Here is a 23443-nt window from a genome sequence, read left to right as displayed (position 1 = left end):
CATAATCAAATCAAGTACATACCAAAAATAGTTATGGGCTTAGACACCTAATCCAACAGTTACAAATACATTAGATTGCCATTACAAACATGAAATGGGTAATACATTTTTTGCAGTTGTCCAAATAACCCTAATTCCTTATATCAAAATGCTAAAAACAACCACATTTCCATATTACAATATCATAATGCAAAAACACCCGCAATTCCATGTAACAATAGGGGTCCCTAATTCCTAAACCCTAACTAAAAACCAACAAAACCACCACAAAAAAAACCAACTTGGAAACAAATACAACTTCAATATCGCCACTTGATCATTAAGATTGTTGAAGTTTCTCAGTAATCTAGGTATTATCATCACGGATCTTGCACACATTGGATGATCAATCCATCCTAAGAATCTGCATCTAGAACCCTTCAAGATAAACAATTACCAAAATAAGGGTAATTTTCTAAAAGGCTAAAAAGATATTAGAAGCACTTACCTAGCACAAATGAAACCTTCGACCAAGGTTTGTTGTTGTTGCTGTCCAAGAGGTACGAACCACCGCCACCCTGCCATAGAGAAACATACCACAATTTTGACTGTGAAGAGCAAACACAGAGGATGAGTAGAAAAAAAGATTGAGACCGTGAGTTTGATGGTTGAAGATAGAAGAATGAGTTCAATATCTCCTCCCAATTTATAGAAATGGAAAGACAAAATTACTCTCCTCTTATTTTGTAGCTAACACATCTCGACAGATGTTACTTTGATGGACCAAAACCAATAGAAAGATCCAACTTTGGACTTTTGATGCACATATAAGAAGTATTAATTATAAAAAATATTACCATAATTAAATGTAAAATGCATTAATTATAGAGATTATTAATGAATTTTACATTTAATTATGGTAATATTTTCTTATAATTAATGTATTTAACATTTAATTATGATAATAATTGTCATTAATTAATACTTCTGCACATATTAGAAAATCCCAAAATTTTTTGGACCAAAACCAAATTGTTTTTTTGGACCAAAACCAAATTCTTTTGACCATTTTTACAAGAGAAAATTGCAAATTTAGCCAAATACACTAATTACTTTGTGAAAAATAGCCAAAAAAACCCAAATTACAAAATTAGCCCTTAAAATCGCAGATGGATTAAAACCATCTGCGATTTCGCATTTCCATCTGTGATTTTGTACATTCCATCTGCGATTTCTTAGCTATTTTGTATAAAAACATTTTTTTTCTTCATTTTTCACTATCTTTTTTAGAGAAACTCTCTTTCTTTCCACCTCCACCTAGTTACAACGCAAACCAAATATTCATTCATTTTTTTAGAGAGGTTTTAAACAAACTTTCCAAAGAAATAACAACAAAAATGATAATTTTTTGAAAAAGTTTATATATAATAAGGTTGTTTCGTAGTCAACACCTATCAATTTCATAGTTAAATTAATAAAAAAAACAAAAAAAAATACAAAATCGCAGGTGAATAGAGAGGAAATCGCAGATGAACATAGTCCATCTGCGATTTTAGGCTGGAAAAGGGGATATATATACAGCGAAAAAAAAACCCACCTGCGAACGTATATGTGGCTAAAGCACGTATGTGTTTTAGCCACTTGTACGTTCGCAGATGACATGACGAAAGCACAGATGGATTATACCCATCTGCGATTTTAGTGGCTAAAAATGCAATTTTGGTTTTTTTTTTGGCCATTTTTCACAAAATAATTAATGTATTTGGTTAAAATTATAATTTTCTCTTTTTACAAAGGGAAAATTTCATATATATCCTTACAAACATTAAAAATTACATATATATCCTTCCAAAATTCATAATTACATATATATCATTGTTAACCTATTAAACTAATATTTATATCCAATCTTATAATTTAATAATGTATAAATAAATTTAATACAATAAAATATATTTAAAAATCAAAATAAAAGATCCTTATACCAAAATACCCTTTCCAAATTATTAAAGAAAAAAACTAAATAAATTTAATTAGGATTCAAACCTAATTAAATATGGAAAACTTCAAAACACACGTTATTTACTAAAACCTTCAGGAAGTCAGCGTGAAGAACTCGACCTGAAGTGAAGAACTCCTGGCGTTTCTTCTTGATCGCTCACAAATACAAATCGTTGATAGTCTCGTTATTCTCTTCTTCATCACAATAGATTTATACTGTTTGCATTCCATTAATTTTGATTTCGTATTCGATTAAGTTTTTGCATCGATTAAATTTTGGTTTACAATAGACAATTTATTATCCTCCTCTTTAATGGGTAATGAGGTTGATTACCTGCTGTTGGAATGCTGTTGGAATAGAAGGGTGGAAATTGGTGTAAATTGTTGAAATGTTTCAAGATTTGATGTTTGGGAATTGTATAAATTTTTTGCCAAATGAGTGGCACCTGTAAGAAAAGGGAAATCAATAAGGGTCTGAAATATAAAGTCCAGGAGAAGCTGCTTCTACAGTTAGATTATGGTGTGGGAACTTCAAGAAACATACAATGATAGTTGGAGAACGATGTTGATAAGCCATAAACAAAAACAATGTTTGCCTTGTGATGAAAAACTACTTTCTTTCGAGGGGTCTTGTAGTCATCGTCCCCATAAGATTATAAGTTGAATTGAAAAGAATCATCAGGTGTAAAGAAAAATTATGATCATAAATCAATTGCGTACAAAGACTTATCGTTGAGGTGTCTCACATTACTTTTGAACCAAGGACATTCAACATTAGGTTGCCTGAACCCATTTCTATTGATACTTGATGCCAATTTTTGTACATTCAACTAACCAATCACAATTCCAAACCTAAACAAATATGGCAATTGTGATTCATGATTCTGAACTCGTAAACAATTTGAGTCAACTTAAATGAGTGAGGACAAGATTAAGAAAAGGGGAGAAATGAGTACTATCTATCAAGGGCAAAAGGTAAGGAGAGAACACGAGGAGGGAGAGATGGATCTCGGTGAATAGAAAACTTGACCCTTCCAGATTTGAAAGATTTGGGCGAATTGGTGGACCAACCCCTGAAAGATTTGGGCGAATTGGTGCAGCTGCAGCTGTTGCACCACCTCTACAACAGGCGGTTGTTGGTGGTAGCAGTTCAAGTATGGTGGTAGATAATGTGGCGGTAGGGATGAAATGCAAAGTGGGACTCAAACTACTCAATGGTTCACAGATTGGATGAACAATCCTTCTGAACATAATTAAGGGACGTGATTTTGACCTCAAAAGAATATTAACAATTCATAGCAAAATATAATAGATTTTAATTTGGGAGATAATTTAGAAAGGGTATTTTGGTAACATTATATGTATTTTTGATTTGTAAATTTATTTTCGATATTAAATTGATTTATATCTTATTAAATTATAAGATTGGATATAAATGAGAGTTTAATAGTTTAAGAAGGATATATAAGTAAGGGAAATGACTTAAAAAGGTAATAAAATTCCAAAAATGTCCAAAAAAGACCATTATTCTTTTTTTAGTGTAAAAAATACCATTAAATTGAAATTTTTGTACAAAAAACACCAACTAAGTACTGTGGTAACCTGAGGTAACCGGTTACCTCAGGTACTTGGGTTATTTAATGGACATATACACCTTCAACTACCAAATTAGGTGTCGCTCCATCGGAAATCATATTCACAACGACGAAGACGATGACAGTCGATGCCCTTCTCCGAGAAGGGCGATCTCTTTCTTCTCCTGCTCAACGAACTCCTTCTCCGGCTGGATTTCTAGTAAATCACCACCGCAAGTGGGTTCTGAAAACCTTCACAGTGGCGGCGACATTTCACCATCGCAGTTTAGGGTTTTTCCACACCACCATCTTCTGTTTTCCCTTTTCTGCATTCTTGGCTAGGATGTACGCCGAATTAGTGTCTTCGATCCATTTTATACACCAGGTGCGACTGCAGTGGTCCCGATTGGGTTCAATGTTGGAGATAAAAGGGCATTAACGAATGAGTTGTTAATGACTAATAGAATTGGGTTTTGGGCAGTCAAGATAGATCCTTTGAAGGGCTTCAACCTGTTCAGGTGTGTAGAAAACATACTTCCTATTTGGGGTTAACTGATCACATAATGGTTGTCAAGAAGAAAACAGATTACTAGGGTATTGTTTGGGTCTAAATTCTCTCTTTTTCTTGATCTCAGAAATGGTGTATGTGTGTGTATTTGATCTCATAAATGGTGTATGTGTTTGATCTATGGTGATTTCATAAATGGTGTATGTGTTTGATCTATTGTTTGGGGACTTTCAGAAGCAAGGATGGGTGATCTCATAAATTCGACACAAACAGAGACCATGAACAGTTGTGTGATGGCCGGTGATCAAGTTTAACCGGGTAACCTGCAATATCTGATAAAATGATATTTTTTACACTAAAAAAAGAATAATGATATTTTTTGTACATTTTTGAAACTTTGTTACCTTTTGTAAGTCATTTTCCCTATAAGTAATTATAAACTTTGGAATGATATATACGTAATTTTTAATGTTTGCAAGATATATATGAAATTTTACTTTTTACAAATATGTCCTTTTTTAAATAATGAATAAAATTCATAAATGAAATATCACCTCCCGGTTACCAAACAACCCTTTTCGTCTCTCAAGAACATTTGGTGTCCCGTGGCACTGACTGCAAACTCAATTCAGTGTTGCCAAAGATAAGGAAGACAGAAGGAAAACACGGATGGAAATGGTGTCTTTATGTTCTTCTGATAAAACCCTAGTCAAACCCTTCTCTTTATCTTCATCTTCCCATGTTTTCTTTCCTAAATTCGTTCGATTGAAGCTCAACAGGGCAAGGTTCTCTTTTCATGGCAATGACAGGCTCAAAATTAGGGCTTCCTCATCTTCGAATTCTGTTGTGTCCTCGTCTACTCCCGACAAAGAAGATGCAGAGTCTTCGCAGCTGTTTGAGGTTGATCACTTAATTCAACCTTGCACCATCATGAATTTAAATGCTATGATATTCTGATTCTAGCTTTATTTATGGATTGAACTTGTGTTTTTTATGTGTGTTCATGTGAAATTGATACATTGATTGAAATTTACAGTATGTTCTACCAATGCTACAACACTGGGTTTAAAAATGTAGGAAATTTTGCAAGGATTGAGAGTAACTGGTTAATCAACTTGTTATATACTCTCTCCTTGCCTGAAAAAGAGATAAAGGTTTAATCCTACCCGTTTTCAACTATGAAAAAGTATATATTCTCCAAAGGGTTAAATGCTTGTTCATGCAACATAGTTTCACCTTTTTCCCAAATTATGCAACAAAGTGGTCTTTTACTGTTCATTCTAAGACCAAAATACAACATTGTATCTGGGACCAATCAATTACCTCTTGTTGTGACGCTTGTTAAATGTTTATTTATGCAACAATGTTTTACCTTTTTTTTTTTTTTTTTTCCAATTTATGCATGTTTTACCTTTTTTTTTTCCAATTTCTGCAACATTGTTCCATTATTTACACCCATTTATCCAACCGTTACAAATTATACCATGTTTCAACCAGTTAAGTAGGTTACATGTAAAATTTTCAATATTTTGGCCCTAGAATGAAACATGGTTTCATATTTTGTCTAAAAATTGGGAAAAACTTGAAAATTCGTCACACAAAAGACCAATCTTTTGTTACTAGGGCTCTAGAGGTGTAATTACCAGTATAATAGAAGATGAAGACCACAAGAAAGTATGAATTGGTTGTATAGGAATAATTAAGCTATAAAAAACTTGTTTTTGCAGGGTTAGAAAGCTATACTTCAATTATTACCTAATAATAAAACTTTTATTGATAAATTGTGTTTTCAGAAGCTGAAGGAAACAGAGAAAGAACGTATAAACAAGCTGGAGGAGCTTGATAGAAAAGCAAATACACAGTTAGAAAGACAGCTTGTTATGGCTTCAAATTGGAGCAGGACATTATTGACAATACAGCAAAAGTTAAAGGGAACAGAGTGGGACCCTGAAAATTCACACAAGATCGAGTATAGTGAATTCTTAAGGCTCCTTAATTCAAATAATGTTCAATATATGGAGTACTCAAATTATGGGCAGACAGTATCAGGTTAAGTCTCATTGGTAATGATTGTTTTGGTACTTATCTCAACATGCCCTTAAACCCTAAACCCAAAATCCTAAACCCATGTTGGTTAATGCAATTCATTTCAAAAAGTTGAGGGCTTGTCAGGATGTAACAGTAATCTTGAAAATCTTGGAATTGTAATTCTAGTATTTCAGATCACTTCCAAATAATACTGTGAATACAAATAATATATTTTTGTATTAGAATTCTGACAAGTACTTTATATATGTATATGAGTATATGACTATGATATAAGAAGAGACCCCTATATACATATCATAGTGCTAAATGTAAGTATTTTGTATATATGACTATGTATTAGAGGAGCCCATATATTATATATTTATATGTCATAGGGTTAATTGCAAGAAATAGCAGTGTACTTCCATATATTTGTGTATTATAGCATCCAGCTTTCATTTCTTTTTATTACAATATTGAACTTTCGATTTTTTTTTTCTTTTTAAGGCATTTAATACCGAAAAAAACTTCCCATTTTGGCATTGTACTTTATTATTTTTTTCTTATTAATACATTGTACTTTGAAACTCTACCCAATTATAGTAGTCTTAATTGCATTGTATTTGGATGACATTGCTATAATTGGGTTGATTTTTCAATAGTAATAGGAAGAAATGAACTTAGGATGCTATAATAGACAAATCAATGCAAATACGTTGCTATTTCTTGCATTAACCCTTTATCATATGGACCATAAAACCATACAATAGGAATCTTTGAGTTTTTCTTTCAGCAAATAAGTTACAAGGTTGTTTTATTTTCCCTTTTCACTTTACCTTTTTTTACAGTGATTCTACCACATTACAAGGATGGAGTATCAAAAAGCGAGTCAGAAAAAGATATAGTTTTCAAGAGACATATTGTTGATAGAATGCCTATTGACAGCTGGAATGATGTTTGGAAAAAGTTGCATCAACAACTTGTGAATGTTGATGTTGTTAATGTGAACAATATTCCTGCAGAGGTGTATTCGAGTGTTGCAACTATTGTTGTGTGGTCAATGAGACTTGCTCTTGCTATTGGATTATACGTGTGGATTGATAATATAATGAGGCCAATTTATGCAAAATTAATACCTTGTGATCTTGGAACCCCTCCTAAAAAGATTAAACAGCCTCTCAAAAACCAGGCACTTGGATCATTAGGCGAGAGTAGGTAAGTCAAATACTCACTTTTTTTTTATGTCTGAATATATATAAAAAATGATGTTTAAAAATATTCGAGATTTGAATGAAAAATAAATGAAGGCAAATTTGTAAAAAGGTTGGACTTAATGGGAAAAGCCTCCTTTCCCTAACTTTCTATATTAAGTCGTTCTTTCTGCATTAAGGGTGTGTTTCTTTTTTCCCATTATGTGCTAGATTGGATAAATGATATCTATATGAAGTAAGTTGTATGAATAAAGACTATTTCCTTTTTGGACTGAATGAACCTTCTCAACGAGAGTAAATGACCATTTTACCCTTTTGTCTCTAGAAGTGATTAAATACTATAATGGATTAATAATATTTATCTGAAGTACTGTGTGAACAAAGACTGTTTCTTTTTTGGACTTAATGAACACTCTGAATGAGAGTAAATTACCATTTTACCCTTTTTTCTAGAAACGAAGCTGAAGAAAAAATGACTGAGAACCATTTTATGGTTTGAAATTGTAATTGACAATTTTTTTTTGAAATACTTAAATAAATTGTTATTTATATGAATAACGATACAAATGCAATTAACATTCGATCACGTCATGAGTAATAACTTACATTGAACATAATATTGATGACAATATAATAATTTAATTTAACATAAGATTTAATATGTCCAAATACAAATCATGAATTTAAACATTTGTATTCATCCTTTGCAATGGTATTTCAATTAACTTGACAGGAACAGATTTCTAATTTTTTTTATTCTTTTTGTGACTCTCCAGGGCTAAGTTTATATCAGCAGAAGAAACAACTGGCGTATCCTTTGATGATTTTGCAGGACAGGAATATATAAAGAGGGAATTACAAGAAATTGTTAGAATATTAAAGAATGAGGAAGAGTTTCAAAATAAAGGCATATATTGTCCTAAAGGTGTCCTACTTCATGGCCCACCTGGAACTGGTAAAACCCTTCTAGCAAAAGCCATAGCTGGTGAAGCAGGTCTTCCTTTCTTTGCTGCAAATGGCACTGATTTTGTCGAGGTCAAATTCTTCTTATCCACTTCATCACTTTTTTTTATTAGGCTGCATTTGTTACACATGATGAGGGCATTTACGTCTTTTGCACCCCAAACACAGTACAGTCTGTCTTGTCATGTCATGTCAATATGTGATGTGAGGATAGTTTGTAATTATGGAAATTGTATGCACAGATGTTTGTAGGGGTAGCAGCGTCTCGTGTGAAGGACCTTTTTTCAAGTTCAAGATCATTTGCTCCATCAATCATATTTATTGATGAGATAGATGCTATTGGTAGCAAACGTGGTGGGCCCGACATTGGTGGGGTATGTTAACAAATAACAATTCCTTCCTTATTTCAACCTACAAACTTCCTATTACATCATTGTACTTTTCATTTTTTTTATTAAGGCATTGTACTTTGAAATATCACCCAATCATAACATTCTACTTTTATCTTTTTTCTTACTATGACATTACTTTTTAAAAATTCTATCCAGTTATCATGTCCACTTTCATTTTTTTTCCGTATTAGGACATTATATTTATAAATTCCACCAAATTGTTACTTTTAATATATATATTTTTTCCTTATTGGGACGTTATAAATTATTTTATTTACTAATTTGAATTGAGAAATGAATAGTATACTTTTAAGTTTGAGACTTTGGCCACAAGAGTTTCATATGTTGGCAGGTTTAGTCCCTGTGGAGAAAATAAATTACAAAAACTGTCTTTTTAATTTACAGAAAAGGTCCATGTGCAGATTTTTTTTTTTTTACAGAAACAGTCCATGTGTTTAAGACTTTCTTATGTTGACATATGTAGAAAACAAATTACAAAAATTGTGCTTGTAAATTATAGAACAGGTCCCTGTGTAGATTTTTTTTTTCAGAAACAGTCCAATGTTTAAAAAATTACAAAAATGGTCCCTGTCTAATAGAAAATTTAGCACTAGTTCTAACCAATTGTCATGGCTATAATTTGGTAGATTTTTTAACATACATGTTGGTGATAGGAAGAAATAAAAGTATGATTCTATAATAAACAAGTTTACAGAAGTACATTGCTATTTCTTGCAATTAACTTTATCCTATATACTTTAAAAGGGTGGTGCAGAAAGGGAACAAGGCCTTCTTCAGATATTAACAGAAATGGATGGATTCAAAGAGTCAACATCTCAAGTGTTAGTTATTGGAGCAACAAATAGGCTGGATATTCTTGATCCTGCCCTTTTGAGAAAAGGTCGTTTTGATAAAATAATAAGGGTTGGTTTGCCATCTCAAGATGGTAGATTGGCTATATTGAAGGTAACTTTCCCTACAAAGGTTATCATTTTTGGAATCCAACTTTTTAAAAATTTACCTATTTATGATTTTTTTAAGTGTGGTTTATTAGGTGCATGCAAAAAACAAGTATTTTCGTTCTGAGGAGGAGAAGGATACATTATTGTTGGAAATTGCAGAGAAAACAGAAGATTTTACTGGAGCAGAATTGCAGAATATACTGTAATTGATGCATTAGTGTTTTATTTTTTTCTTTTTCAGTTATGGTTTTATTTATAGAAGCTAATGATTAAGTTGACAGGAATGAAGCTGGTATTTTGACTGCTAGAAAGGATTTGGACTACATAGGACGAGAAGAGCTTCTTGAGGCCTTGAAAAGGGTAAGCTGTCAAAAGTTGTGGTTTGCAGGATTCCGTTTGATTTGGCCGGAATTGGAATTGAATTCCATTCCATTCTGGCGTTTGGTTGCAATTGAATGCGGAATTTATTTCTTGTTGGAATTCACATAATCCTTTTTCTGATGGATTCAAGCATTTCATCCTAAAACTCATGGAATTCAATACCACAAATTTCCTTGTTAAGAATACTCAAATACGGTTTTATTTTTTAAAAGGGTAATTTAAATATCTATTATTTTTTTAACCAAAAACTAGTTTTAAAGAATTTAATTTTGAAAAATAGCATTTCTATCTAATATGTAAAGTTTATTTATTTTTTTCACCTAAAAATATTTTTCTAAATAATTGTGAAAAGGAATTTGATAAAAAGGGTAATTTAGATAGTTTACAAGTATTTGAATTTTAATTTCCAATATGAATTTATAAAACAAATACCAATGAAGGGCAATTCTATCATTTGTCATTACATACATTCCATATCCTTTGACAGATTTACAAACCAAACAGAATATACAAAAGGATGAAATGAAATTGAATTCCATTCCATTCCATTTCCTTCCAACCAAACACTCGATGGATCATGGATTTAAACTCCTTCATATTCCAATTCCTTTCACAAGATTCCATTCCATCCAAAAACATTCTGATTTCTGCAAACCAAACCCCTAATTGTTCACTTAACATCCTTGACCTAACATATTGCTCCTTATTCATGGTTTCTTTTTCAAAATTGCAGCAAAAAGGAACATTTGAAACAGGTCAAGAAGATAAAAGTGAAGTACCTGAAGAGCTTAGAATAAGGTTGGCATATAGAGAAGCAGCAGTTTCCATTCTGGCATGCTACTTTCCAGATCCCTATCGACCTTTCACAGGGGTAAATATAAATATAAATATTTATATATATAAAAATTCTGTGATTATGTGTAAAGTTGATTGCTAAATCTTGAAAATCTTCCAAAATGCATGCAGACAGATATCAATTCTGTTAAAAGCCAATCAAACCTTCAGTACTTAGAAGTTCCAGGGCGTGTGTTTAAAAGAAAGTCAGATTATGTGAACTCCATAGTCAGTGCTTGTGCTCGTATGTATATTTAATTTCCATTTTTTTTAAAGATAACTTTACTCATCTTTGTTTTTTTTATAAATTTCGACTTGTGTGATGTTTGGTTATGTTTATGTTTTGCATTATAGCGAGAGTAATTGAAGAGGAGATGTTTGGATTAGACAATTTATGCTGGATATCTGCAAAAGCTACATTAGAAGCTTCTATGCTTGCTGAATTTTTAATTCTTCAAACTGGAATGACATCATTTGGGAAGGCATATTACCGAAAGAATCATGATTTAGTACCAAATGTAAGTGCCATCTCTTCGATCATATGATGGAATGGCTCATTCTATTGGAATGGAAAAAAGCTGTATGGATTATCATGTGATTCCTTCCACTTTGTTATTTTCATTTCTTAGCAAATGGTTTTTTTAATTATAACATGGAATGGAGTGAAATAGGTAGATATATAACTCATTTTATTTTATGTAACTTTTAATGACACAAAAGTTGTTTTCTATAATCAAGTAGAAAATATATATTTCATTATGATATTAGTTTAACATTTATAATGTTTATTTATTTGTTTATTTTTATTGTAAATGAATTACCTTATTTATAATTAAAATAATGTTTAGACTAAAGTTGTGTATATATATGTAATATTAAAAGCTCATATGAGAAATCATTCGATTCCTATAGGCTGACCAAACATGATCATGGACTGTAATGACTCATTCCATTGCTTGATTTATTCCATTCCATTCAACCGAACAGGCCCATTTAGTCTTGGTTTTAATTATTATATTTTTTGGTTTTAGTCTTTGTTTTTATGCATCAACTTTAGTTTTATAATTGATGTTCTGATAGTTGACTTATTTTCATAGCTTGCAGTAAAACTTGAAGCACTTAAGGATGAATACATGCGTTTTGCCATGGAAAAATGTTATTCTGTCTTAAGAGAACATTATTCTGCTGTAGAAGAGATCACAGGTTCGTTTTTTTTTTTTTTTTTTTTTTTTTTTTAATATGAACTGGTTTGTTATAATTTTGATATATGGATAAAATATCATGGAAGATAATTTATTAATCAAAACCCTCATGTTCACATCCATATTTGTGTACGAAATATGTGCATTAATGCAACATTAAGGTAGTCTTTGGAAGGTGTGGAATGATTCATTCCATCGGAATGGAAAAACCTGTTTCTTTTGCCTCATGGAATGGAATGGAATGGACCATTCCTGAAGGAATATTATTCCTTCCGTTTTGTTAATTTTTACACCTTAACGGGGGGTTGTATTTTTTTTTTCATTCCATCATGGAATAATGAAAATGACAATATAACCCATTTTTGTTTACGTAATTTTTAATGGCACAAATCTTTTTTAAAGAATTTCATGATTTTAATTAAATTACAATTTATATTAAAATGTACCTAAAAACATAGTTTGTTATAATATTATGTGGGTTTTAATAAGATTTCATTATGTTAATTTTTCTATATCTCTAAATAAATAATTACTTAATTATAATTCAATAATATATCAAGTAGAGTTAAAAAACTATACATTAATTTTACATATTAGATAAAACAATTCATATAAAAAATTCATTCCATTCCTAAAGGCCAGCCAAATTTAATCATAGAATGTAATGACTCATTCTATTACCTTTTGCTTATTCCATTCCTTTGTCCATTTCCATTCCATTCCATCCAACCAAACAGACTTGAAAGGGGCTCCATTTTGCTAACACAACTATTAAAAAAATTACAGATATTCTAATTGAGAAGGGAGAAATTGAAGCTGATGAAATTTGGAGTATATACAAGAATAGCCCTCGGATACCTCAGGTTATTTCCAAACTAGTCAACCCGATAATGTACATGTATATCTAGTTATCAGCTTCTTTTATTTTGCATTTCAATAAACGTAACATATTTGTTACCTTGATACATCATTTGATCATTCATCTGTTTTTTTCTTTTTTGAAATACCAAACGTTTAAATGTATACAATATCAGAATCCTTATCTTATATGTATACATCCCTAGTTAATTTTGGCTACCGAGGTAGATTTCTATAGGAGTAAAATTACATTTTTTTGTCCAACCCAAAAAGGTGGAACAATGGGGGATAGGGACACACTCTTGATCTCTCATTTGTGAAAAAAAGACATAAATACCCTCCTCATCCCCATCATCGAAAATAGCCCTAGAAAGTTTGTCTAGTCCTGTTCTTGTGTTTGTTACATGAGACAATACTAAACGAGACTAGACAAGCTTTCTAGGGTTATTTTCGATGATGGGGATGAGGAGGGTATTTATGTCTTTTTTCACAAATGAGATATCAAGAGTGTGTCCCTTGTTCCACCTTTTTGGGTTGGACAGAAAAAATGTAATTTTTACTCCCAATGACATTGGTCTCACTCCTAGTCCAATACACCCCAAACACAGTACAGTTTGTTACTCTGTTATCTGATGTGTAACAAACGGGGCCCACTTGAACATTATATGATACCATCTTACCTATTTTTTTTTTTTTTTTTTTTTTTTTAATGTTTATAATGATTCAGCCTCGTGTGACCCCTGTTGATGAATATGGTGCACTGATATATGCTGGAAGGTGGGGAATCCATGGTGCTTCACTTCCAGGTAGGGTCACATTTGCACCTGGAAATGTTGGATTTGCAACTTTTGGTGCCCCTAGACCAATGGAGGTTAGTGCCGAGTTTATATGCATATAATTTTAAATTGTAAGTTTTAACCATGCATTTTTTAAAAAAAAAAAATGGTTGCATTTTTGTTTTTGTGTAGACTCAAATTATTAGCGACGATACATGGAAGCTAGTGGACAAAATTTGGGACACGAAGGTTGAGGAAATTAGAGAGGGGGCAAAAAGGGAAATTGAAGCGGAAAATGAGAAGCCACGGGTTTTGATGGCAAGCCATTTTCTATGATCCTTGTTGCCTCTTTTGTGGTGAGTGGCAAATATAGTTTCTAAAAACTAAAAACCACTAAATGTTGCTAGGCAATTAAAGGACAAGGGCTTCATTTTTTAATGGACAAAATACAGAAAAGGCGCTTGTATTTTTACTTTTTTAATCGATTTAGCCATATAATTAATTTTTGTAGTAATTAAACCATTGTACTTTTTTTGAAAACCATTTTCCTTGGTTATATTGTTTTGAAAACTGGAAAAAAAAATACAGAAAAGCACAACTTCTCCATTTATCAATTTAGCCACTTAACTATCTTCTATAATAATTAAACCATTATACTTGTTTTTCACCGTTGAAAAAAACCACATATTACACGTGTTATTCTTTATTTTGCTATTTTTTAATATATATATACACACACACACACACACATGAAAGTTTTAATTTTGATACAATATTTTCTTTTATAAAAATAACAATGGATACAATCTAAAAATGTATTCACTTGATTTTTTGGCAGCAAATTACAACTTATGTGGAATCTAGATGCATTCATTTTTCTTGATCATAGATCCATTCACTCCAAAGATTTATTGGATCTTAGTTCATGGGTCATTTGAAGATCATCTTATCGCACACTAAAAAAAACTTGATTGCATGCAACCATGGAGCATGAAGATGTTGTCAGATAGATATGTTTACAGGGAAGATGTATCAGTTTGTAAGAGGCCTAAGTTTATTCGAAGGGCATAAATGGGATTTCACACCTGTTTTGAATAGTAGGGGTAGAAAAAGGATATGTTGTGCTAGTATGCAAATCAGAGGGAGAGCTTGTATTTAATATATATAGTGAAATATGCTTGCCACACTTTTTGGAGGATAATACTTGCTTTGTTTTTTCCTTTTTCATCACCCAATCGCCAAACATGTAATGGTTTGATTATTTGTTAACCTAGTCATAGTATGCTTGTTTTAGCATAAAGGAAGTGAGAATCTGCAAGGCCTTAGGTTCATGTTTCTTGAGGGTGATAATAGATCGAATAAAAAAGAAATGAAAATTAAGGATTTTTAAAGATTATAGAAATCATATTGTATATATTACATATTAAAGATTATATATTTATAAATGACATACTTAAATGATTAATTCTACATTGAAAGTTTGAATAAACCAAACGAATTACACGAATCCATTAAAATCCTGTTTTTTAAAATTAAAAAAAAAAATACAAATTTGAAATAAAAAATAAAACTGAAGGTTCAAAATTGGTGAATAAAATCCCGTAACAAGACCCGGGTGTGTTTGACCCGGTTTGGTTGTGCATGTGTATGTGGCAAGGTCAAGTGGTAAGTGTTTGTCAAAGTGTCATTTGGCATAAGTAGAGCAGTCGATGCAGGCCTTAGCGTTTTTTCTTCTATTTCTTGTCAAAATAGTCAACAAAACACCCAACTCAGAATATATATATATATATATATATATATATATATATATATATATATATATATATATATATATATATCACCATGCATCTATATTGACAACCTCTATCGATATGGGTAAGGCGGGTAGATGGATCAAAAACTTGCTGCTAGGCAAAAGGGAGGAGAAAATCAACAAGAAAGAAGGTGGCCCCACATCTCCACCATGCACCACCGCCATTATTCCAGCAACTCCATCACCTTCTCACCGGAGGAGATGGAGCTTTAGGAAATCAAATAACAAAGAAATAGTAGTCAATCACAAGAGTTGCCGATCATTTGACTCCATCATCACCTCCCAGTTAGTTTCACAGGCTTTTTTTGACTATGCAATTCAGCAGCAAAACTACACCACCATGCTGGTGGTGCCGCCTCCCAAAGCCGCCACATATGGACTCCCTCGTGTGGTTTTAGCTGCAGCTGCAACAAGAATTCAAGCGGCTTTCCGTTCCTATTTGGTAACAACTTTTTTTTTTTTGTTTTTGTGTTACTATCTTCACAAATACAAGTAGTTCAGGTCAAATCAGATTGGTAGATGTAGTCAGAGTTTCATTTCCAATGTAGATTGGGCTCGTATGAGCTTTTAAATCTTAAGTCACCCTGACTACGATTTATATCTCATATGGTACTTTTGGGACGGTGTTTTATAAGCCAGTTTAGAAGTTGCTAGAAGAATAACAGTTTTACAGGATCTTCTTGTTATAAAGTAAAATATTTTTTTTAGTACATCCTTAATGAATCAAACATTGGTTGTATGTAGGCACGAAGGGCGTTGTGTGCTTTACGTGGATTAGTGAAGCTACAAGCTTTGGTGAGGGGACACTTGGTGCGTAAACGAACCACAACCATGGTTAGGTGCATGAAGGCACTTGTCTCTATTCAAGTTAGAGCTCGATATCAAAGAATTCAAATGGTTGAGGATGTGGAATCACAATCCCATCTTCATGCCACAAGTAGAAGAGAATTCGTGATAGCTCACGAGCGTCGTCTCAGTGCACCACAATTCGTAAACTCTCATTTTTGTCATCTATTATATTATATTATATAACGAGGGCTAAAAGCAAGAAAAAAGTAACGCGGTTTCATTGATTAGTGTATTATAAAGTCATACTTTATTTTTTTCCTATTGGAGCATTGTACTTTGAAAGATCTACCCGATTACAGTAATGTCACCCAAATAAAAAACAATTGTCATTGCTACAATTGGGTTGAATTTCAATATCGTGTAAGAAAAAAAAATTAAAAGTACAAAGTTTTAATCATGTGAAATTTTTTGAAATACAATCTCTTAATAAAAAAAAAAGATTGATTGTGTGATGTTTTTATAGAAAGTAATAAAGTAAGATGCTATCATAAACAAATACATGGAAGTAGATTGTTATTTCTTGCATTTAACCAAAATTTTTTAATAGAGCACCCTACTTTATTGTATCTTACTGGAGCATTTGAAAATTTTACCTTACTATAGCAATGTCATCTAAATACAAAATCAATTTCAAAAGCTATAACGTGTTAAAGTTTTCAATGAGTTACAAACAACTATGTGTAGAAAGTTGCTCTATAAGGCATCAATCAATTTTTGACCACATCTGTATTTTGACAGACGATTGAGCGGTTGTAAAAAAGGATAGGGCAAATTCAATTAGCTACATAATATACTAAGCAATCTTGTATGATTTCTTCAGGATCACAATGACAATATCGGACAATTCGAAAGCAAGACAAGCGGCTTTATAACTTATCGACAGTCATCACGGAGATTCTCAATAGATTCATTGCCATGGAAACAAGAAAATTCACCCAGACTGCAAAATAAGGCTGTAAACGCTGCTTATTCTACAGTGTCACAAATGGGATCACAATCACATCACGATGAACCCAATTACATGACCCGAACAAAGTCTTCAAGAGCAAAAACACGGTCACAAAGCGAACCAAGACAACGACCCACAAAACAAAAACGCGAAAATAGACAAAATTCATCAAATGAAGCTCTTGGTTCAAAGGTGGTTCGAACCCACAACCATCAAAAAGTGCATTCGGGTTGCTTGACTAAGGCTCATCGGTCATCAAAATCGATTAATGATTCCGAATTCGATTTAGCAAGTACTTGTACTAATGGCTCATCTTATTGTATAACTCAGGTTAGTACACGAAACATTTGGGCATAATTTCTTTAATTTTCATCATCTTTTGCACTGGCGGAAAATTTGTCATCGGCAATGAATTTAGCGACGGATTCATTCTGTTGCAGAATTAACAATCGATTAGTGACAGAATTTGTATCAAAAAATAAGCAACCAACTGTTTACTAATTTTAACCAAAGTTGCTAATGTCCATTTCTGTCACTAAACCTATAGCTTATTATGCTGTTAAACTGTTATATACACATATTATGTAGTATGTACGCACAATACTCAATACACATACTAATATATATATATATATATATATATATATATATATATATATATATATATATATATATATATATATATATATATATATATGGAGGTGGGTTCAATTGAGAAAATAAAAAAGATTGAGAATGGGGGAATCATTCTCAGCCACTCATTTAATTAGCCTCTAAACATAAAGGACACGGTGGCAAACTTGTAAATATGATATAATAGCCTTCAATCACAAATACGTAAGTGTAGAGAATTAGATAACAGTTGAAATTCATTCGTTTTTTGCTCTTTCAATCCAACCTTCAATTCTACTTGAATACGAACATATCTTCAACATCTACGATTAATTATACTCCCAGCATCATTAGAACAACATCATCGATAATCAACAAAAAATTCAATTCGTATCATTTATTCAACATCGTTCATCAAATAAAACATCGAAATTAAGGTTAGAAAAAGATCAAATCATTTTTTGTTTGAAAATTTTCATATATTTCTCTACCAATCTACTATTTTGTAAGATTTAAATAGTCAAAGTATCATATTTATCACATTTTTAAAAAAGTTAACTTGTATGCACTCCAACTGTTTGATGAAATGCATAAACTAAATTACCACGTTATATTCACATATGAATATGTTTTCTCACCTGAATCAATATGTGATTATTAAAACACAAAACAAATATGCAAGTCTGTATGTTATTCATATGTGAATAACATATAAAAATTATATATATTTCTGAAAACACCTTGTAATATTCATATATGAATATACTGTGCAATATTCACATATGAATATACCAACTATTATTCATAAGTGAATATACGATCTAATATTCACAAGTGAATATACTATGTACTATTCTCATATGGTATACCATGTAATACTATATAATATTCACATATGAAAATATCATCTAATATTCATAAGTGAATATACCATCTAACATTCACAAGTGAATATATTATGTAATATTCACAAGTGAATGCATCGTCTAATATTTAAATATGAATATACTATGTTTAGTATATGCTATATTCATATATGAATGATACTTAAATTGTAAAAAAAATTAATCATAGTTTTTATTCATAAGTGAATAACGAATGTATTGTAGTAAAAACCTGATTCATTTTTATTCACTTATGAATAACGATAGCTGAAAATATAAAAAAAATAAATTTTTTATTTTATCTTAAAAACTATATCAATATGGATGTCTATTTGTAGAAAATAAAAAATCATGAATTTTGGTATATTTAAAATCATTTTTCAATAAAAATAGCTTCTTAAAAATTAAAAAAAAACGAAAAAACTATGTTTTTGTATATATTAAGGTAATGCTTAGCATAGTTTAAGGAAACATGTTTTGTTGGAAAACACATGTGCATTCCTTTCCCATTTCCGCCGGTACGTTGAAGGCTTTTGCGGCAAAAATAAATGATTGGCTGAGAATGATTCCCCCATTCTCAACCTTTTTTTTCTCAATTGAACCCTCCTCTCTCTCTCTCTCTCTATATATATATATATATATATATATATATATATATATATATATATATATATATATATATATATATATATATATATACAGTGACGAGTCTAGAATAGACAACTGCATGGTTCACTAATTTTTCGATATATATTTTTCTATGTAAATTCAAAGATTTTTATTGGTAAGGTAGGTCCTAAACATTTTTTAAGATAGGTCCCTAGAAAATTTCTATAGGAATTTTAGATAAATTAAAAAAATTAGGTGGGTCCTAGGACCCACCTTCCTTACACATAGACTCGCCACTATATATATATATATATATATATATATATATATATATATATATATATATATATATATAGAGAGAGAGAGAGAGAGAAAAAGAGAGAGACTTATATGCACATACAATATGTATGCATAATAAACTTACAAATACATTGTCCCCACAAAGAGAGCCTACCGGGTGAAGTGAGGAATTATATAAAAAAAAAGTTGACAGTTCAAAACTTGACATTAAATAAATATTGTTAATGTTTTGATATTTATCCCATGTGATGCAACATAAGACTGAAAAAAAATAAAGGAATTATACGATTCATACAATTAGGGCAACCGTGTTATTCATGTCTCTATATATAAAGCTGTATTTTACCATTTTGGGCATAAAATGCTATATGGGCTAAGCCCAAAAGTTTCTTTTTGGGACTAAAAACACCATAACCTTATCCACTACTCAACACTACATACGACACACATACATAGAATATGCATACAATTTTGTTTTTTCTACACTCTTAACAAAAGGATATTTGCTACAGATGACTGAAAATCTCTATTAGCAACAAGCCATTTGCACCGATCGAATCAACAAGGAGTTAATAGTTGACACATTTTCATGACAGACACTCAAACGTGATGTCTGCAAGATCTAATTTGGGACAAAACGATGGGGTGAAAGAGAAAAAAAATATATTAAATCATATTTGTTATTGATGATTTATGTGTAACATTGTAAGGAAACAAAAACTATTTTTGTAATAATATTCAGCCCTTGAAAACATAATCCGATCTTTGGAATAACCCAATTGGTAGAGGCATAGCCTCTTAGTCTGCGAGGATGGAATGTCAGGTATCGATCATTGGTGCTAACAAAAATTAGAGTATTAATACACCTAACCAATAAGCTACCGTTCAAAAAATAAATAAATAAATAAATAAAATAAAATACAATCAAGAACATGTTTTAGAAACTCGGATAATGCACAATACCCGAAAACTTGTTAGAATTTATAGTGACGACGAAGCTTGTTCCTTGAGTGAATCTTGAACTGCTTTCAAGACAGCTGGCATAAGTTTATGATTGGTAACGATGATACCTGTGTGTCCAGATCAAGATATATTCCTTTTGAAAAGTCTAAAGGCTTCCAGAAGCATCCGAGGCAAAACCACTTGCTTTTGTAATAAGCTCATCGAAAAACAAAACTAAAATTACAAACGGACTTTCATTCATTTGTGTTGAAAAAACTACACAATTATAGCAATGTCATCCAAATACAAAGCGCTTTTGGTAGACTTTTCAACGTATAATGTCCTAAATTGGAAACAATTGAAAGTCCAATACTATGATTGAGTAGATTAGCAAATTAAAATGTTTTGATAAGAAAAAAGTTGTAGAAATGCCCTAAAAAGTACTGTGCTTTCATTGAAATGTTTATTATAGCATCCTACTATCATTTCTTCCTATTACAACATTTGTACTTCGAAAAATTTACCAAATATAGCAATGTCATGCAAATTCACTGCTATTTTAATGGCCTAATAGAAAAAACCAGAAGTATAATGCTATAAGTTTACAAAGTATAATACCTTACTACAATTTTTTTTAAGTTACAATTATAGCAACATACAATGCCTTAAAAGGAAAAGTGAGACAGGTGAAGAAAAATTGATAGTTAAACAAGTTGGAGTAGAGTGGCCAAAAAGTAGGGTGATACACAAGAAATAACAATGTACTATCATTTACATGTTTATTATAGCATCCTACTTTCATTTTTCTTTTTTACAGTATTATACTTTGAAAAACCTACACAACTATAGCAATTTCTATATGGGGTATAAATGTATAATCTCAAAGTACAATGCCTCAATAAGAAAAATATATGAAAAGATAACACAAAAATTGAAAAAGGTGAAATTTACCTATAACAACAATATATCCAACAACATGGTTGTCACACCCCCAAACCGGAACGGCGGAAACGTCCGGGGGCGGATGACATCATTGTATAGTATCATAACAGTTGAATATAAATGAATCATAGCAACCCACAACATCACACAATTAGATTACAAGTTTACATCGTTTGCATACTTTGTTTGTTCAAAAGTTAACAACAAATAGCTGAAAAGTAAAAGTTCATGACGTAGCAACTCCTGCTCTCAAAAATGTTTTGGATACTTGCTCACTGGTTTCCTGAGAATACAAGTGATTTTAAAAAAGTGTCAACAATTAAGTTGGTGAGTTCATAAGCATTTTGTATGAAAATGATTTGTAACTGCTTTGCGTAAAAATGGTTTTGTATACTTCCAGAAAATCAGATATTTTCTTAAATTGAACTGTAGTCTTAAACCCTAAGACGAGAAATGTAAGTAATGCTGTACTGACAGATAGTATGTAGTTTTATCTTTTCATAAAACTGAAGAGTGTAAGTTATCCCGTAAACCAAGTAGTTTTGTTAGTCTCTATGTGAGTTATTATAACCATACTTAATATGACTGATATGCCTGAACGACGTTCTTCAGGTGTCGGAATTGATAGACATTTGTCACCCTAGACTTGCCGGTCTAACTGTAGAGAACAGCTGAGGTGTGGGGTTGTCAATCCCGTATAGATCTATACACAACTATATCACTCTCCCTACAGGAGACTCTAGTTATAATGCAGAACTTAAGGTGTACACTAGGTAGGTACGGTGAAGTAAATGTCTCACAAGAGCATCAACAGATTTACGTGAACTATGACTGTAACACCAGGTTCCTGATAATCATTCTTAAATGAAGATTTATCATTTTAGCAGAGGGACTTGACGAGTTGAGGGACCAACTCGTTGAGTAGGATCGGGCATGGACACGGGAATTAAGTGACCTACTTGGCGAGTCGGTATACCGACTCGGCGAGTAGCAGCTGTCTGGATGAAACCCTAGATTTGAGGGTTTTCACCCTATTTAAACATCTCATCCCAGCCTCCATCGTCCTTATCACTCCCAAAAAGCTGTATATCGAAACCCTAGCCGTTTTTGTGTGTTCCAAGACCATTTTGGTGCATTTGGTGGATTGTGAAGCTTGAGAAGAAGAAAGAAGCTTGAGAGTTCGAGTTGAGGCTTGAAGATCCAGAGACTTTGGTCCATTTCCAGCTCAATCAAGGTAAAATGCTCCTGTCTTGATCTTTCATATGGTTATTCATCCTTAGGGCTTAGATTTTGGGTGCATTTAGGGCTTTCCAAGCCATTTTTGGATTTGTGGAGTGTTATATGGAGTCTTACCTTCAGATCTGAGTTATTGGAGGGGTCTCATGGCATAAAAGTGCCAACTTTAAGGCCATGAGAGCCCCATGCATCTTGTAGAACACCTTTTATGGCTTTTTGAGCCAAAGACCCCTTGCATGTGTACCAAGTTTGGAACTTTACGTATGAAACAGACATTAGGGGCCAAATCTATGGTTTTGAGGTGTTAATACCCATTTAAATCGGCTGTATAGTAATGGTCATGGATGGGCTCGACGAGTCGCTCTTGGGACTCGGCGAGTCGCGGTGTATTGACCACCAAATCCTTTCTGTGGATGGACTAGATGTTAGGGAGGAAGTCCCGTGGATGTTTAGACACGAAAAGGGACCTGGGAATCATGGGACTCGACGAGTGTATGAACAGACTCGACGAGTCCAAGGCAATCTCCCAATCTTTGAAGATGGACTCGACGAGTTGTTCATACAACTCGGCGAGTCATAGACTGGACACATTTTTATGAGGGAGATGAACTCGACGAGTTCAAGGAGGAACTCGACGA

General features: G+C 32.1%; 2 protein-coding genes across 2 annotated transcripts; both read left to right on the top strand.

Moving 5' to 3' along the window:
- Positions 1–4631: 4631 nt before the first annotated feature.
- EMB3144 (AAA-type ATPase family protein) lies at positions 4632–14896 on the top strand. The gene is made up of 16 exons (XM_079045726.1): positions 4632–4962; positions 5856–6111; positions 6939–7305; positions 8078–8336; positions 8507–8638; positions 9422–9622; positions 9711–9820; positions 9900–9978; positions 10733–10870; positions 10966–11077; positions 11188–11351; positions 11931–12036; positions 12822–12898; positions 13621–13764; positions 13862–14025; positions 14508–14896. The coding sequence occupies exons 1-15, from the start codon at positions 4732–4734 to the stop codon at positions 14003–14005; spliced, it is 2520 nt and encodes an 839-aa protein (XP_078901852.1). The 5' UTR covers positions 4632–4731; the 3' UTR covers positions 14006–14025; positions 14508–14896.
- A 644-nt stretch (positions 14897–15540) lies between these two features.
- On the top strand, positions 15541–17637 carry LOC145106258 (protein IQ-DOMAIN 19-like). The gene is made up of 4 exons (XM_079043268.1): positions 15541–15924; positions 16227–16472; positions 16795–16797; positions 17152–17637. The coding sequence occupies exons 1-4, from the start codon at positions 15541–15543 to the stop codon at positions 17635–17637; spliced, it is 1119 nt and encodes a 372-aa protein (XP_078899394.1).
- Positions 17638–23443: the final 5806 nt, after the last annotated feature.

Source organism: Lactuca virosa, chromosome 4 (genome assembly GCF_052849685.1).
Source record: "Lactuca virosa cultivar CGN04683 chromosome 4, Lactuca_virosa_CGN04683_v6, whole genome shotgun sequence".
NCBI classification, from domain to species: domain Eukaryota; kingdom Viridiplantae; phylum Streptophyta; class Magnoliopsida; order Asterales; family Asteraceae; genus Lactuca; species Lactuca virosa.
The sequence above is the reverse complement of the archived record's forward strand: the minus strand, read 5'-3'. Positions and strand labels throughout refer to the sequence as shown.